This window comes from Cygnus olor, chromosome 7, assembly GCF_009769625.2.
Source record: "Cygnus olor isolate bCygOlo1 chromosome 7, bCygOlo1.pri.v2, whole genome shotgun sequence".
NCBI classification, from domain to species: Eukaryota; Metazoa; Chordata; class Aves; order Anseriformes; family Anatidae; genus Cygnus; species Cygnus olor.
Genome location: NC_049175.1, coordinates 23,819,574 through 23,835,389, shown reverse-complemented (window position 1 = coordinate 23,835,389; position 15,816 = coordinate 23,819,574). Strand labels below are relative to the sequence as shown.

The 15,816-nt window shown below is 64.3% G+C and overlaps 1 protein-coding gene across 7 annotated transcripts in view; it reads right to left on the bottom strand.

The window, feature by feature from the left end:
* KCNIP2 (potassium voltage-gated channel interacting protein 2) overlaps positions 1-15,816 on the bottom strand; it is a 31,411-nt gene continuing 15,595 nt past the window's right edge. The window contains exons 2-9 of one of the 7 annotated variants that reach the window (XM_040563293.1): positions 3,181-3,276; positions 2,149-2,273; positions 1,896-1,965; positions 1,744-1,814; positions 1,376-1,483; positions 1,019-1,123; positions 721-783; positions 1-467 (exon numbers count right to left, since the gene is read on the bottom strand). In XM_040563293.1, coding sequence (XP_040419227.1) covers positions 420-467; positions 721-783; positions 1,019-1,123; positions 1,376-1,483; positions 1,744-1,814; positions 1,896-1,965; positions 2,149-2,273; positions 3,181-3,276 — 686 coding nt within the window. In that variant the 3' untranslated portion in view covers positions 1-419. Of the gene's footprint in view, positions 468-720; positions 784-1,018; positions 1,124-1,375; positions 1,484-1,743; positions 1,966-2,148; positions 2,274-3,180; positions 3,277-6,998; positions 8,295-10,621; positions 10,740-13,432; positions 13,614-15,816 lie in introns of those variants that run through there. The other 6 variants (XM_040563296.1, XM_040563297.1, XM_040563290.1 and 3 more) reach the window with 6 other exon arrangements.

Sequence of the window (15,816 nt, the reverse complement as noted above, 5' to 3'; positions counted from 1 at the left end):
CCCGCTGCAAGACTCTTTATTAGTTCCTAGACAGTGGTGCTGGAGGGTTTGGGCTGGAGCCAGTGCTGGGGCTCCTGGGGAGGGTTGGGGTGTGGGGGCTGTGGCTACCTGGGATGCTGTGCACAGGGGAGCCCCTACAGCAGCCCGAGGATGCAGCATTCCCTCTGGGATCGGGTGCAAGGATGCCCGCCAAGGCCAGATGCATGCCCTGTGCTAGTTGTGCCCACACTCCAGCATCTGGGGGCACCTGCGTGGGGCCCCCTGAGGAAAGCAGGGCTGGCCCAGGGGGAGGGAATGTCCCGGTGCCGACCACATCTCCGGGTGGCAGCCAGCAGCGGGGAGGCTCGAAGGAGAAGTCGAGAGAGAAGCAGGTTCTGGGCCCGGTGGCAGGAGAGCTCGGCTGGAGGCAGGTCCGGGAGCTAGATCACGTTGTCGAAGAGCTGCATGGACCGCATGATGTTCTCGTCCTGCGGGGAAGAGCGGGGGGATTGGGGCACAGAGCGGCTCTCGGGGCAGCTCTCCCCAAACCTGGTGTTACCCCATGGCTCCCGTCAGGCAGCTCTGACCCACGGGACGGGAGCTCCAGGGATTACAAGCAGCGTTCAAGCTCTGCTGGGATGCCCAGTCCTTCTCATCCTGAGCAGAGCTGGGGGCACAGAGGGGTCCCCCAGGGGACAGGGAGGTGGCCCAGCCCCAGAGCGGAGCTGGTGGTGGCTTTACCTTCTGGCAGGACTCCAGGAACTCCTCGATCGTCACCACGCCGTCTTTGTTTCGGTCCATTTTCTGCAGACAAGCACAGCACGGAGGGCATGGCAGGGAGGGCCCCAGCCCAGCCCTGGTCCCATGGGGGCTGGACACAGCACACCCACCCTGAGCCCCCTCAAGCACCAGGCAGGACCAGGGTGACATATTCTTGTCCTGGCTCCAGCATTGCTGCTCGCTCGAGCCCCTTTCATCCCCAGCACGGGGCGTTCTCTGCGCGCCAGGTTTGGGGCAGGCACCACAAAGCCCCGCTCACCTGGAAGAAGTTCTCCACGTGCTCCCGCGGCGCCTCCTCCCGCATGGCCGGGTAGGTGTACTTGCCCATCATGTCGTAGATGGACTTCATGATGTCCAGCATTTCCTGGAGGGAAGGGAGCAGGGCTGCAGGGTGGACACCGGGCTTTGCCTCCGCCCAGTCCCCAGCCCTTTGGGGTCCTGTTCATGTCCCCAAAAGACCTGCAAGGTGCTCAAGTGCATTCCTGCACGTGGCGTGGGTCACGAAGCCCGCACCCACCCGCCACCCCAGGGACACGCCGGTGCTGTGGGGTCGGGGGGCCTGACCCCATACACAGACCTGTTCGTAAAGCCGAGCTAGGTGGGTATCAGCACCCACCTCTTTGGTGATGCAGCCGTCTTTGTTCAGGTCGTAGAGGTTGAAGGCCCAGTTCAGGCGGTCATCGATGGTGCCCCGCAGGATGATGGAGAGCCCGGACACAAAGTCCTGCAAGGGCTGGGGGCGGGGGGGGGGGGGGGGGGGGTTACAGCCATGGGGGGGGGTCTCAGAGACGCTGTGCATCTTTCACCCCACCCAGAAAAATTATTTTTTTATATTGCTTTTCACCGTTTTTCCCACTTCCTCAGGGAATTTAACAAACTCCCCCAGCACCTGTGAAGCTGCACACCCGTCTGGGCAGCCCGGCCTGCGGTACCCAAATGGATCAGCCCCCCCCCGAGCCACCCCCCAGCCCCTCCTCGGCTCACCTCGAAGCTGACGGAGCCATCGTGGTCGGTGTCGAAGGCATTGAAGAGGAAGGTGGCGTACGTGCTGGAGTCTGGGGGAGGCGGACAGTGAGGGGGGGGGGATGCCAGTCCCATGGCCCCGCGGGGGCACGGGGATGGGGACCTGCACTTACCTCCCTGCGGGAAGAACTGTGAGTAGATCTGCTTGAAGTTCTCTTCGTTAACGATGCCGCTCGGGCACTCCTGCCAGGGGAAATCACGGTGTCACCCCATCACCACGGGGCTGGCTCGGGGTTCCCTTTCCCTAAAGCCCTGCAGTTTCCCCCCCACTACCCCCAAAGACCTCCTGGATGCTGCTTTCACCTCCAAGCCTTCGCAAGCCCTGGGCACCAGCCAGGACACAAAGCACCCCCGAGGGCTACTCACGTTCTTGAAGCCTCGGTACAGGACCTGCAGCTCCTTGCGGGTGAACTTGGTCTGCTCCTGGAGCTGCTCCAGCCCCTCGGGGCGGTGGCAGACGGTGGAGAGCTCAAACTCATCCTCGACGCTGTCTGCAAGGAAGCCGGTGGGAGAGAGGGCGGCTGAGGCCAGCGCCGTGCTGCGGGCAGGAGATGCTCTTTGCACCGCACGGCCCCCGGTGCCCGCTCAGGGCGACAGCTTTTTGGGGTGTCCTGATGAGCCAGGGCTGGGTGTACGCCAGGAGGGGATGCTCGGAGACAGCCTGGGTGGCACCGGGCTGCTGCCCCCCTCCAGCCCAACGTACGGCCCAGGCTGGGCGTGGAAAAGCCCCCAGTGCATCTGCCCCATGGAGCTGAGACCCTGGATGCCCACATGTCCGTGCTGCACTGGGATTCGTATCTGGCAAGAGGGCTGCCCCCCACCCCAAACACCCCCCAGCCTTGTCTGGACCCCGTCCTGCCCTCTGCGCCCCCCTCTCCACCCACAGCTTCTCCCCATCCCTTTATCCTTGCCCCCCCATACTCACCTCTTCCCTGGGGGGGGCTCGGCTCATACCGTGGGGCAGGGAGACCCCCGGTCAGGCTCTCCTGAAGTGCCAAATGCACCCAGAGCAGGTTGGGGGGGCTCTGTCCCTGCTCAGCCCCCTCCCTCCCCATCGCACCTCCATCTCCGTACCAACACCGAGCTTCCAGCCACATCCCCCAGCCCTTCAACCGGCACCGGGGCGGGGGGGTCCTGCCACCCCCAGCCAGCTCCAAAGAGGGTCCAACCACCGTGCATCCCTTGGCAGCCACTCCAGGGCGCTGGAAGGGGTAAAAACAGCCCGGGAGCAGGCAAGGAGCGAGGTGGGTGCAGAGCCCATTGGATCGGACCCCTCCGGGGGCAGGATTGATCCTGACCCCCCCCCCCCCCCCCCCCCAAAGCCGCGGGGCAGGGGGGGCGGCAGCCAGCAGCGCGGCTGGGGACACACACACACAAAGGCAAGAAGAAGCAACTTGCTTTCGCTGAGCGAGGGGATGGATTTGGGCCGGCAGCAGGGCAGCAGTTTGAGGAATCGCTGCTTCAGCGCTTTTTTAGTTTGGCCCGGCGGGTTGCCTGGAAGAAAGAAGGAGTCACCGAGCAGAAGAAGAGTTAACAGAGCAGCGGCCCCCGGACCCGGGGCGTCCGGCGGGGGGGCGAGCGGGGCCGCAGGCAGCTCATGCACACGGGGACACGGAGCAGGGAGGCAAAGCCCAGCCCAGGCTCTGCTCGGCCTTTCCGCTCCATCCCAGGACCAACCCGGCACTGCTGCTTCCCGTCTTGGAAGGGCCAAGGGCTGAGCACCCATGCCCAGCACCTCCGTGCACCCATGGGAGCACGCCAAGGACGCAGCAGAGATGCCCAGCAGCCCAGGGGACGGCAGGGCCAAGCTCTGCCTGTTAGCCCCAAAGCCAAATGCTGATCCCTGGGGACCTTTCCGCACAGGGCTGTTGAGCGTTGAGCTCCAGCTGGCATCCTCACGGGGTGCTGCACCCTCCCCGGGGCGCAGGGCCGGGTTTGGTCCCGCTGGCCCTCGAGGGCCGAACGCGAAGCATGCGCCCAGCCCAGCCATGCAGCCCCGCTGCCACGTGCACCCCGAGCCCGGGACCCTGGGTGAGGACAGCCAGGAGGGGACGGGGAGCGGGGCTTTTGCCTTTTCCAGGGGTCCCCCGCATCACCCTGGCCACTGCCATCGCTTCTGGGTGGCCCTGATTAAACAGCGGGTCCCCTCGCTCTGCAATCCCCCCCTGCCACCCCCTCTATGCCCCATCCTGACCCCACTGTTGGCCCACGGCCACGCACCCGCTCCCCCCTTCGCCCAGGGCCCCGCAGGCTGCTGCAAGCCAGCAAACGGCGCAGGATGAGCAGCGCAGGCGGGGTGGGGAGGAAGAGGAGGGGAGGAAGGCCGTGCTGGGCTCCAGGCCCCAAAGGCAGGCAGGCGATGGGCTGGGAGGTGCGAAGTCCCTTTGAACTCACGGCAGGGCAGGTGGCACCAAGGCTTTCAGGTGATGGAGATGGCCCTAAGAGTCAGTGGCCAAGCCAGCAGGATGTCACACAAATGTCACACGAAGCCACTCAGAGAGGGCAGAGGGTGACAGAGGCAAGGGTGAGGGCCAGCACCTCGGTGCTGGCAGGACCACGTAGCCCGGTCCCGTCTACAGGTGAGGAAAGAGGTTTTTTTCCTTCCTCAAAGCGAGCATCAGTTGTGCACAAAGCATGATTTTTGCCCCAGCTACTTTTATGGGGTTTAATTCACAGAGGGACATCGTACCTTCAGCCTGCCAGGGATGCTCCGGACCCAGGCCTGTCCCCGGCAGAGCCGAGCTGCGGGACCAGCCCTGGGGGTTTGGAGCAGCCCCAGGATGGGACGGGATGGACGGACAGAAGGACACGCAGCGCCGGTGGAGGGTGGGAGGAAACCACACAGCGAGAGATGCAACAGAGAGTAAACCGTGGTTGGACTCACAGGGGCAGCAGGTATAGGCACGTGCAGTAGGTCAGGTCGGGTGCAAGTTACACTTTAGTTTGTTATAAAGAAGGAAAAAAGAAAAAAAAATAATAATAATGTGGGCATTTTCTTAAGGAGGAAACCGAACAGGGCACGATTCCGGGGGACCCGGGGCAGGGGAGGGAGCGGGTTCAGCACATGCAGCTTAACAAGGAGAGGGGCGACCGGGGCTGGGGCTTTGCTGTCCTGGCTTTGGTGCGCCCGAGGGCTCTGCTGGGGACGACACGCTGTCCCCTTGCTGTCCCCAGCACCCTGGCTGTGACACGGCTCTGGCGGAGGATGGGGAGCATCGCCCTGCCGCTGCCAGCCCCCGGCACACGGCTCCTTTCCAAGCGTCCCCGAGAGCTGTTGAGTGGCTGGCACGGAACGAGCAAACGGCAAGCGCTGCCGGTGTTTTATCTGCCACGGGAGGCCTGCCGGGTTAAGTGGCTTGTCGCCTCCCATGCATCACTCCACGGCCCAGCGACTTCAAAACGCACGCACCAACCGAGCCTCCGACTTTGGGTGGCATCTGCAGGGAAAGGGGTTCCCCATCCCCACCTCCACGTGCTGAAACGAAGCCTGATGGGCACGGGCTCTGCGAAGGGACCCACAGGCCCAGCTCTGTGCTGACCCCCAGCAGCTGATGAGCTCTTGGGGCCGGATCCAGATCATCCTGTGGGGCTGGCGTCCCTTTTCCCCGAGCCTGGGCTGCTCCCTGGTGTCCCCAGGGAGGAAGCAGGACCTGGGGCAGCCCCACATGTAGCCACATCCCTGCCCTCCCTGGGGAGCCACGGCCACCAGCATCCTCCTGGTGACAGCAGATCTGCGGCTGGGGAGACCTGGTCACAGCACCCTCCTTCTGGAGGAGACCTTGCAATAACACACCAGCAGGCAGTGCCAGAACTCCCCCTTGCTCTCCTTAACCCCATAACACACGCTCACAAGGCAGAGACCGAGCTGCCCCAGCCGCCGGGGGTGCAGGATGAGTCCTGCAGCAGCAGCAGCTCTACAAATGGCTCTCATCACTCAGCGGTGACAGATTCGAGCGTAACAGGGCCCGAGGTGCTTGCCGTGGCTGCAAGAGCCAGGAGGCACCAGACGGTCATCCATTAGGAGTGAAATCAGGGCTGGCATTGCCCGGGGAACAGTCCCCGTCCTGGAGGTGGGCACCCAGAGCAGCAGGGCAGAGTTCATGGGACAGCCGAGCTGGGATACAGGTGCCAAAGAACAGCGGAGCCCTACAAAACCCCTGCGCAGGGACACGTCCTGCTCCATCCATCCTGCCCCATCGCCCCTATCCACACATCCTCTGTTCCATCTCCCACCCCGAGATCTGCCAGCATGGAGGGGAGGCCATCCGCAGCCCCTTCCCCTCGCAGCGTCCTCAGCACCGGCTGGGATGGGGCAGAGGGAGACTCACGAGCCCCAAATCACACCCGTGCAAGGTCTGCCAGCATCTATCTTCATCCGAGACAGGGCTGCTGGTGGCACAGAGCAGGAAGGCAGCCAGAGGAGACGAGACAAGCCGGAGCACTGAGCAGCTCTCCGCACTCCTGCCCTCTCCAGGCACAAGCAACAGGTCCTGCATCCCTCGCCCTGACATATTTGGGGTCCTTGTGCTGGCTGCATCCAGCCCTGCCCTCAGCACCCACATCCCCATGCAGGGAGCGCAGCACCCGCTGCAGCCCATTGCCCCTCGGGCAGGATGAAGGGGCCGGGGACTCTTTCAGTCACGCTCCCCCCAGAGGCACCAACCCTGCAGCAGTGGGGGAGCTTTCCCCACGTGGTGCTGTACCCCACAACCATCCCGCCCTGTCCCCAGCTCCTACACCTCTCCCCCAGCGCTTTTCCCCACCATCTGACAAAGCGCCCCCAGACCCCAACACTCCTGATAGCCTCCGTCCCCCCCACATAACTGCACCCCAACACCGTCCCCCAGCCTCATGCTCCCAGATACCCCACTCCCTGGCATCCTGCATCCCAACACCCCATATCCCAATGCCCCATATACCCGCACCCCAGCATCTTTGTTACCCTTACACCCCGATACCCCCCAACACCCAAGCACCACAAAGCTCCCAAACACCTCACACCCCAACCCCCAAACACCCCAATGCCCCCAGACGCCCTAGGCACCATCCTACACCCTAATGCCCCCCAAATGCCCCCAAACACACTAAGCCTCCCCTGAGCACTTCGCAGCTCCTGTGTATGTGCTGTGGACGTGCTGCCCCAGGACAGGAGGTGAGGAGCAAGTCCACCACAACATCCACATCCCATTGCGCCCCCGTCCCCGTTTTCGTCCCACCTCCCCCGGTCAGGTCGATGATGCCCAAGACGTGGAGCAGCTTGAGGCTGGAGCAGAGCAGCAGGATGATGCCCACCGTTTGCAGCCCCTGAGGGTCCCAGGGTGCCCCATTAACCGACATCCCCCCGCCGTGCAGCCCCAGCTGGTCCGGCAGCAGCAGACCTGGTGAGGCAGGAGAGGGCAGGGCAGGGGAGGGGAGGGGAGAGCTGCCTCGGCCCTCCCTCTCCCCGCCCCAGCACCCTCCGGGGTCCCTCGGGGCACCCGGGGGAGGGCAGAGCCCGTGCATGGACCCAAGGGACTTCAGGGCCAGCTCTGAGCCCAGATCCCACAGGCACCCCACTGTTGGTCATCTCCACACCCCCGGCCCTAAAAGCCGTGCTGTGGGGGCCGCAGAGCGGGTGCCAGTGCATGCATAGATTGCATGTCAGGCTGTCCCTGCCTGCCACCCCAAAAGCAATGTGTGGTGGCAAAGACCCCAGAGCCAAGCTACGCACGGGGACTCCCCCAAGCTCCCCGCTCACCGTACTGGGATGGTACTGTGCCCCATCCCACATCAACAAACCCGTCCCAACACCCTCCCATACTCTCTGAATTTCCTATTTTATCTCTAACCTGCGATTTTCTCACCTCCTCGTGGCCGAGGGACCTCCCTGCCCCTCCGTCACAGCCCACCCCTGGTGCAGGACGCAGCCCCGTTTCCAGCCATGTCCCCTCGCTCCCCTCACCGGGCACATCTGCGACACACAGCGAGAGCCCGGCCGGAGGGAATCGGGAGGGAAGCAGTGTGAAAAGTGATTAACGCGAGGCCGGAGGGAGAAGAGATTCAACAAGCTAATTACGTCTGGCTGGGCTGAGCGGGACGTGACACCGGTGCAAGCCGCAGGCACCGCGGTCCTCGGGGACGCTCAGTGCTGGAGAAGTGCCCCGGTCCGGCCCCAGCTGCAGGGGTTACAGGAAAGGGGTTCAGGATATGGGGCCAGGTCCTGAAATGAGGACACACACCCCAGCCCCAGCTTCCATAGGTCGCTGCCCCTTTCCATCCCTCTTTGTGAGCAGCCCTCTCCTGATTCAGCAGCCAGTCCCTGCCCAGACCAGCTGAAAGCCCCTGGGAAAGGCAAGGCAAAGGCTAAAGCTGCTGCGCACGGGGAAATCCCTGGTGCATCCCAACCCAGGGACCCCCAGACTTCAACCTGGAGCACCTGTAGCCACGCCAGGCTGGGATTTGGTGTTCCAAGAACTCCCCCAGCTGCAGCCAGCTCTCACTGACCTCTCCAGGACCACCCAACCTGCCAGGGCTGATGACACCCTGACCCCCGGGGACAGCTGGCACCATGCCCCAAAGAGCTGGTCCTTCCCACGGCCGAGGCACTGCACTCCTGCCAAAGGCATTCCTGGAAAGCAGGAGGAAAACGGGAGGAAAGCAGGGCTGGGCGCAGGGCTTGGCGTTCTCCAGCACCGTGGGGATGCTCGAGGCCTCGCAGCCTGGATGCAGACCCGGTGCATGGCCCCCATCCTCTACTTTCTCCCTCCCTGGAGGGATATTTACCCCGAGTTAGGCACCAGGAGGGTGCTCTGGAGGGGCTCAGCATCCTCCCCAGCCCCACGTCCTTAACAGCATCCAGCCAGTAGCCCCCCGAGGAGGGCAGTGGCCAGCTCACCCCATGCTGGGGGCTCTCCAAGACGACCCCCTCCTGCCCACCTTGGGGCCAGGGCACTCATAATCCTGCCGCTTACGGCCTGCAGCTTCATCTAACATTCACCCGAGGCTCGCTTACGCGGGCGGCTCTCACAGCCTTTTATCCGCCTGCCCGCCCCTCCTCCCAGCCAGGCCCAATTGCTCCTCGCTGGATTATTGATATCGCACTTCGGGAGCCAAAATCAATAGCGTTTTTCTTCGCCTGCCCCTCCCAAGCGTTCGGCCAGAGCGGGCTTTTGGCAGGGGCTGGGAGCAGAGCAGTGCCTGGCAGCACCCAGGGCTGGGGCCAGGCTGGTGGCACTGTGACGAGGCCTGGCGGTGATTAACCGGCTGATAAACAACGCTGGGGCCGTCATCGACCGCCCTGACCTCCTGGAGTGCAGCGCGCCCATGGGAGACGGTGGCGGCTGCTTCCAGCAGACACTGGATGTGACACCAAGGAGGACGTGCAGCTGAGAACGGGTTGCTCAGGGCCTCATCCCGCTGGTTCTGGGAGCCCACCAAGGCTGGAGACCCCCCAGCCTCGTCCCACTGCCCGCTGTGGTCCCCCCCGGTGCTGGGAACAGGGTCTCACTGCAAGATGCTCCCCTTGGGGATGGGGTTTTTTGTAGGTCTCCTCCTCCGGAGCTCCATCCCCAGCCCACCACCACGGCCCCAGTACAGCACCAACACAGCCTGGGCACTGGGATGGGGCAGGGGGGCCCAGCCACGGCCCCAGCACCCCCAGGCAGGGGAAGCAGAGCCACAGGCGGTGTCGATGGCCCCAAGCGGATGGCAGGGCCCCATATCCATTAGCAGCTCCAAGCCATTAGTGTAGGGTTTCAGGCTCTTTGCGGTCCCTGGACTGTCACTGCCAGCCCGGCACGGCTGGTAAACAACAGCAAGGCAGGGGACTCAGCATTTCCCCACCCCAAACACCCCCTGGGATGATCTCCAGAGAGCAAAGCATCCTACCTGCCACCTCCTGAGCCCGGGGGGTGACCCAGCTCCTGCCACAAGGCACAGCACCCAACGCACAGCACCACGACCCAGCTCCATGTCAGAAATCACAGCCCTGCCCCGATTCTCTGCCTCTCGAGCAGGGCGTTCCTCGCTCCTGCCTTCCCCTGTTTGGTGATGGAGCAATTGCTGCCAACGCGGGGCACCTGGGCCCCCCTCCTGTCCTCACAGCTGGGCAAATCCCTGTGCTCCCCGGTGTCCCCGCACCGCACGGTGACACCACGTCCTCCTGGGGCTGAGGGAGGACTGAGGGTTTCAGGGGTGTGCCACCATCCCTCCCGTCCCCTCTGGAGGACGCAGGACCCCTTCCCTGCCTCCTGCCTCGGACAGGCAGTGTCACTTGCGGGGGACGTGGAGCGTCCCCAGGGGACAGAGGAGCAGGGCTCAGCCGCACGGGTCCAGGGCCAGCTATCCTGCGCCTCCCAACAGGGTTGGGACCGGGGGGTTCCTCTTTACCTCCCCGTCCCCAAAGCAGCTTGGAGTCAGCGTGCTGCCGAGCAGCCTCGACCAGCACCACCAATTCCAGTACAAAGATTTGGGTAGCTGCAGGGGGAAACCAAAGCAGAGGAATGGGGACAAACCAGGGTCTGAATCACCCCCTGGGCACGGCCATCCCCTGCCCCGGCACCCCACCAAACTCAGCAGACGCCCCACCAGCCCTGTGCCACACCAGGTCCTGCCCCTCCCCATGTCCCCATACACCAGGACCCTGCATGGGGTGGGCAGGACACCCCACACCCACGCTGGGACCCCCCTGCTCGCCCCTAGGAGCTGCAGACACCACGTCCCAGCACTCCACAGCCATCCCAAGAGCATCATTTGGGGCGGCTCTGGGGTTCCCCGCATGGCCAGGTTCCCTGGGGGGTGGGCACCCCTCTGATGTCCCCCCGTGTCCCCAGGAGGGGCCAGCACCCCCCGCACCGGTTACCTTCCAAGGACACGGGCTCGAAGAGGCCGAACTGCTCCAGCACCTTGACGAAGAGGACCAAGACCACCAGCACCGCGATCATCTCGAGGCCTTCCAGGTTCATGGTGGGGGCGTCTCATGGCCCCGCGCCCCTGTCCCCCCTCCCCGCCGCCTGTCCTGGAGCCCCCTCACCCCGATGCAGCGGCTGCCGGACCACGCATCCCTGGGGACCGCTGTCCCCAGAGGGGGTGGTGGCTGTCACCCCTCTTCTTGGGGACGTCTGGGGGCGTGCAGGGGGTCAGCACGGGGCTGTCACGGGCGGCTCCAGGAGCTGAGAGCCAACAGCCCGGGCAAAGCAGGGCCGTGCCTGCGCGTGAGAGCGGAGAGAGGCCAAGCAGGGGGGTGGGGGGTGGCGGGCTGGGGGGGCAGGAGGCATGCCCTCCCATCCCAATGACACCACCGCCATCGATTTGCTTAATGCAGTTGCTAAGGAAACGGGCCGCAGATATTAAAAGGCATTCGGTTCCCGGGGAGGGGGGGGGGGGGGGACGACACGGTGGGGACAGGACGCTGGGCACCGGGTAAACATCCAGGACGGGGATGACTCAGGTCTCTGCGCCCCCCCGTGCCCCATGGGGACCAACCTGGCCAGCACCCCGAGGGGCCAGGCCCCCACAACCCTCTCCTGGGGACAGGCTGGTGTCCCATCTGGATGGCACTGGTGGCACAGGGCTGGCCAGGTGCTGAGCAGCGGGACCAGCACCCAGAAACCACGGGGTGGTGGGGGCCGCACCCCAAATCTCTTCATCTGCCCCCACCGCCTGGTCCCCACCCCAAAGCAGCCCCCTAGGACGTGTCCCCACTTCCAGGAGCATCCAGACCCAGCAACAGGCAGCAGAGGGGGGGAGGCAGGGGCTGCCCCCACGTCCTCCCGACCCCCGGGGCAGGATGGAGCCCGGGGCACGGGGAGCCCGAGGGACCCTGCCAAGGTCACGCAGCAGCGGGCGGAGGAGCCGGGCGTCCGAGTGCCTCCAGCAGGCAGCCAGCGGGGCTATATTTAGCTCCCATGCATTTTTTACAGCATCCCAGCCCTTGCTCCAAGGGTGGCCCGGTCCCACGTGCGGGGACAAAGCAAGAGCAGCCCCGGCACTGGTGAGGAAAGTGGGGAGGGGGGCTGCCCACCAGGAGCCTGCTGTTCTGCAGGGCCAGATCGGGGTGGGGTGGCCATGCCCAGGCTATAGAGCAGCCCCCTGCACAGCTATAGGGTCCTTCCACCTCCTGCAGATGGGACCACGGGGCAAACATGTCACCAGGGGACGAAATATCACGCCGGGACATGGGTGGTACCTGCTGGGCAAAGGGGACGGCGGAGGTGCTTGATGCTGGCAGCTCCCAGCAGGGTCACCCCACACCAACCTCCCCCCAGACCCTACAACCAGCCCAGGAGCTGCAGGTTTGTCCCCTGGCAAGGAGGTGGCTCCGTCCCAGGTGGCAGGGTGGCAGGGCCACCTAGCGGCTCCGTGCCACCGGGCTCGGCGTCTCCTCCAGCCCCGGGGCCTCTGCCGCCAGCAGAAGATGCCAGCGATGCATCACAAGTGGCTTGGGGAGAGCAACGAAAGCCCTCCCCGGGGAAGCATCCCTCAGGCTGGAAGTTTGCAGGGCTGACAGCTCCTGTTCTTGGAAAGCGGCGAGTTTCCAGGCACTGAGGCTGGATTTTGCCAGCAGCAGCGGTGCTGGCTCCCAGCTTCACCTCTGCCCAGAGTGACTCCTCTGGGGACAGGGTGGCGCTGGCCTGTTGCGCTCTCGAAGGAAGTTTCCCCCTGAAGCAAACTGCATTTTTTTAAAGCCGCTTCTCTCGCTGAGCCCTGCCTGCATCCATCCGATCCTCTCCCCAAGCCTCCGGCTGCTCCCATGACTGGCGGCCGTCCCATGTGCTACGAGACTATTTAAGCAACCTAATTTTGGCCAGAAACAGCCCGAACACCCCCAGAGGAGCCCCTCCAGCCAGGACTTGTCCCAGGAAAGAGGGTCAGCTCCTCTGCAAGGGAATTGTCCCCCAGCTGGAGCTGCCCTGAGGACGGAGGGGACACATGGGACAAACCCATGGAGCCAGACCCACCGCCACCTCCAAGGGATGCTCAAATGGGCAGCCAAAACCCGTGCACCCCGGCAGAAGTGGGACAGGGCTGTGCCCCCCAGCCCGCTCAGGAGCATCAGGCCCAGCGTTCGGCCACGCCATGGGAAGAGCCCGGAGGCCCTGGCAGATCCGTGCCGGCAGAGGTCACACGGGTGGATGGATAAATGTGTGCCCCGGGCAGGAGAAGCTCTGCACAGCCCCGGACACGCAGTGCCAGGGCCACCTCTCGTGTCACACCCCGCTGCTTGCCTTGGGGTGTCACCCTGCCACGCACCCAGCGTGTACATCCCACCGCAGCGGGGTTCACCAGCAAAACTGGGACCCCCGCGACCGCCCACAGCCCAACACAGCAGGCGAGGAGCCGAGATGTAGGTCATGCCCAAAGGGACCAAGAGCCCTAAAACACAAGTTGGGGCCCCCAGCATCACCAATTTGCTCCGAGGTGGAACGGGAACCACGGGGGTGCTGCCTGCATCCCCATCCCACTGCATGGGGTACCCGGACGCCCCCGCAGCAGGCACTGGCTGCTCTCACGCAGCAGGACCAGGACAGGAGGTGATCAAGTGACTCAGGAGGACAACGAGGTGCCCCAGGGAGAGGTCCCTGATGTCTCTCTCCCACACCAAGTGCCCAAGTCACCCCGCCACCTGGCTCGTGGAGGGGACTAGATGGCCCCCATGTCCCCAACCCCGTACCTTCGATGCCGCTGATGATTTTGAAGCAGCGGGTGGTGAACCAGTAAGAGATGAGGAGGAGGATGGCGATCAGGGAGGCATAGAGCAGGCTGTCGTTGTGCAGGGATGTCCTCTCCATGGCTCCATCCCCAGCACCCGCTCAGCACCCCCAGCCCAGCCCCACCACGCTATCTGGGGCAGCCCTGCCCCGGCAGCCCCCGCCGCGGGAGCCGGCCACGGCGGGCAGGGAGGCGGGCACGCAGGCAGGTAATTGGGGGCGGCGTGTGAGAGCCAGGCTCCCAAACCAATTACCTTAATTGTGCTCAGGCAGCACATGGCAAACAGTTAAAAATAACCCTGCCGGCCCCGGGGGGAGCCTGGCACCATCAGGCAGAACAGCGAAGCAGGGGGCCGAGGGGGGCTGAGCACGGGCAGGGCTCGCTACACGTGTGGCCATCGCCGTGGCACGAAGGCTGCTCCGAGTTTGCCAGCTCCCGGTGACCCCAGCAGGAGGATCACAGGCTGAGGAAGGGCTCAGCTCCTTGATGTTGCCCCGCTGGAGGAGCTGGGAGTCCTGGAAACTGGGATCCCCCGGGGGGATGATGCTGCAGCCCAGCAGCAGCCAGTGCTGGGATGTCCGCCGGGATGCGCGTGCCCGTCCTTGCTGCAGACACCGCGCCTCGAAGGAAGGCGTCTCTGCATCAGCCTTGCCTGCCTGGAGAGCTGGGTCTGGCAGAGAGGTGCAAGAATCTCATCCCCTGACCCCCTGCGTTTGGGATCAGCCTCATCTTTTTTCATCTTGGAGCCAGACCCACCTGCCTGGCTCCTGTCCTGCAATGCCAGGGGACAACTCACGAGCCCCAAACCCCACAGGACAACCCGCACGCATGCCTGAGACACCTCCAGTCCCCAAACCACTCTCAGCCCCATCGGCCACCCCACGGGACACGTACCTGGGGAAGATGCCAGACCCAGGTGTTTCACCCCAACACCTCCCTGCGCACGAGATGTCCCATCCCCAGCCCTGCAGCTACCCCAGGGACGTGGCCACCCCACGTGGGGCGAGGAGCACAGCATCACCCCGCATTCCAGTACCCCCAGCACATTCCCATGGCTCAGCAATGGAGAGAGGGGCATGTCCCTGGCGCAGCCCTGGCCGGACGTGCAGCCCAGGCTGGCACCGTGTCCGTGCCACCCGTCCCACTTTGGGCTGTGACTATAACAGCCGGGAAGCATTTCTCCCCACCAGCCACCCCCACCCCGGTGCTCCAGCGCTGCCAGAAGCCTGGCCCTGCCACCCAGCTAAAATTAAGCCCCCCTGCCAGCCACCCGCTGTGTATAAATAGCAGTGCCCAGCAGCAGGGTTTCTTGCCCCAAAGCACCTCTGTTCGCACCGTGTGCCAGGGGCGCACGCGGGACAAAACCCAGAGCTGGTCCTCGTCCCCATCCTCCAGCAGCTGGGCACGGGATGCTGCTGGAGAGAGGCAGCGGGTGGGGGGGGAGCAGGGTTTTCACCTATTTTCGAAGGGAACCATCTCTTAGGGGAAAATCACACGCCCTGACCACAGGACGGGTGCCCCTAGCCCGGTGCCACAGGGTGCTGGGGTGCAGTGGGGTTCGGCTGTCCCCTGGGACGTGCCATGGGACCAGTCTGGTCACGGTCCCCAGCGCAGCTGGGCAACATCTGCCCAGCTCCCTCAGGTGCTGCTGAGCCCCCTGGGGGGCAGCCTGATGGATAGGAGCCTCTCTTTTTTTTTTTTTTTTTTGGTTCTCGGGGCCATCATCCATTAGGGAGAGTTAAATTTAGGTTACAGCTGATCCCTTATTACCTCGCTGCTAATCAGAGCGCGAGCAGATTATTAATAAGCACATTAAAATATTGGCGAAATGCTATTTCGGGGAGGTGAAGTCACAGTTTTAATCTGGTTAATTGATTGAGTCATTTCTCTTTCCCCCCCATCGGTGACCTGCCCTTGCCTAGCTCCCCGGGGTGCCTGGCCGGGGGGCATCCCCCCCACCCAGGTCCCTGTGGCCGGGCACCTGGTGCCCTCCCCGGTGAGCTCTGTGGCATCTCCTTAGCCTGTACAGGGAGGGCAGAGGGGCTCATCCCCCCAAAAAAGGGGCAGATGGGGGGCACGGAGATTGGAGGGGGACAGCACCCCTTCGCCATGTGGACAGGAGCAGTGGCTGGAGAGGAGGAGATGCTGTGCAAACCCCACATCCCAGCCCCAAACTCCGAGCCTTGGTGGGGCACAGACCTGCCCAGCTTGGGATTTCCACCCACTCTGGCTTTTCCCCAGCGCAAAAGGACCCCAAGAAGAGGGCGAGCAGCGGCAGCTGGTGTCTTGCTGCCAGCCCTGCCCTCTGTGCCTGTCCCAGCCTGGCATGGCCACGGGGACAGCACG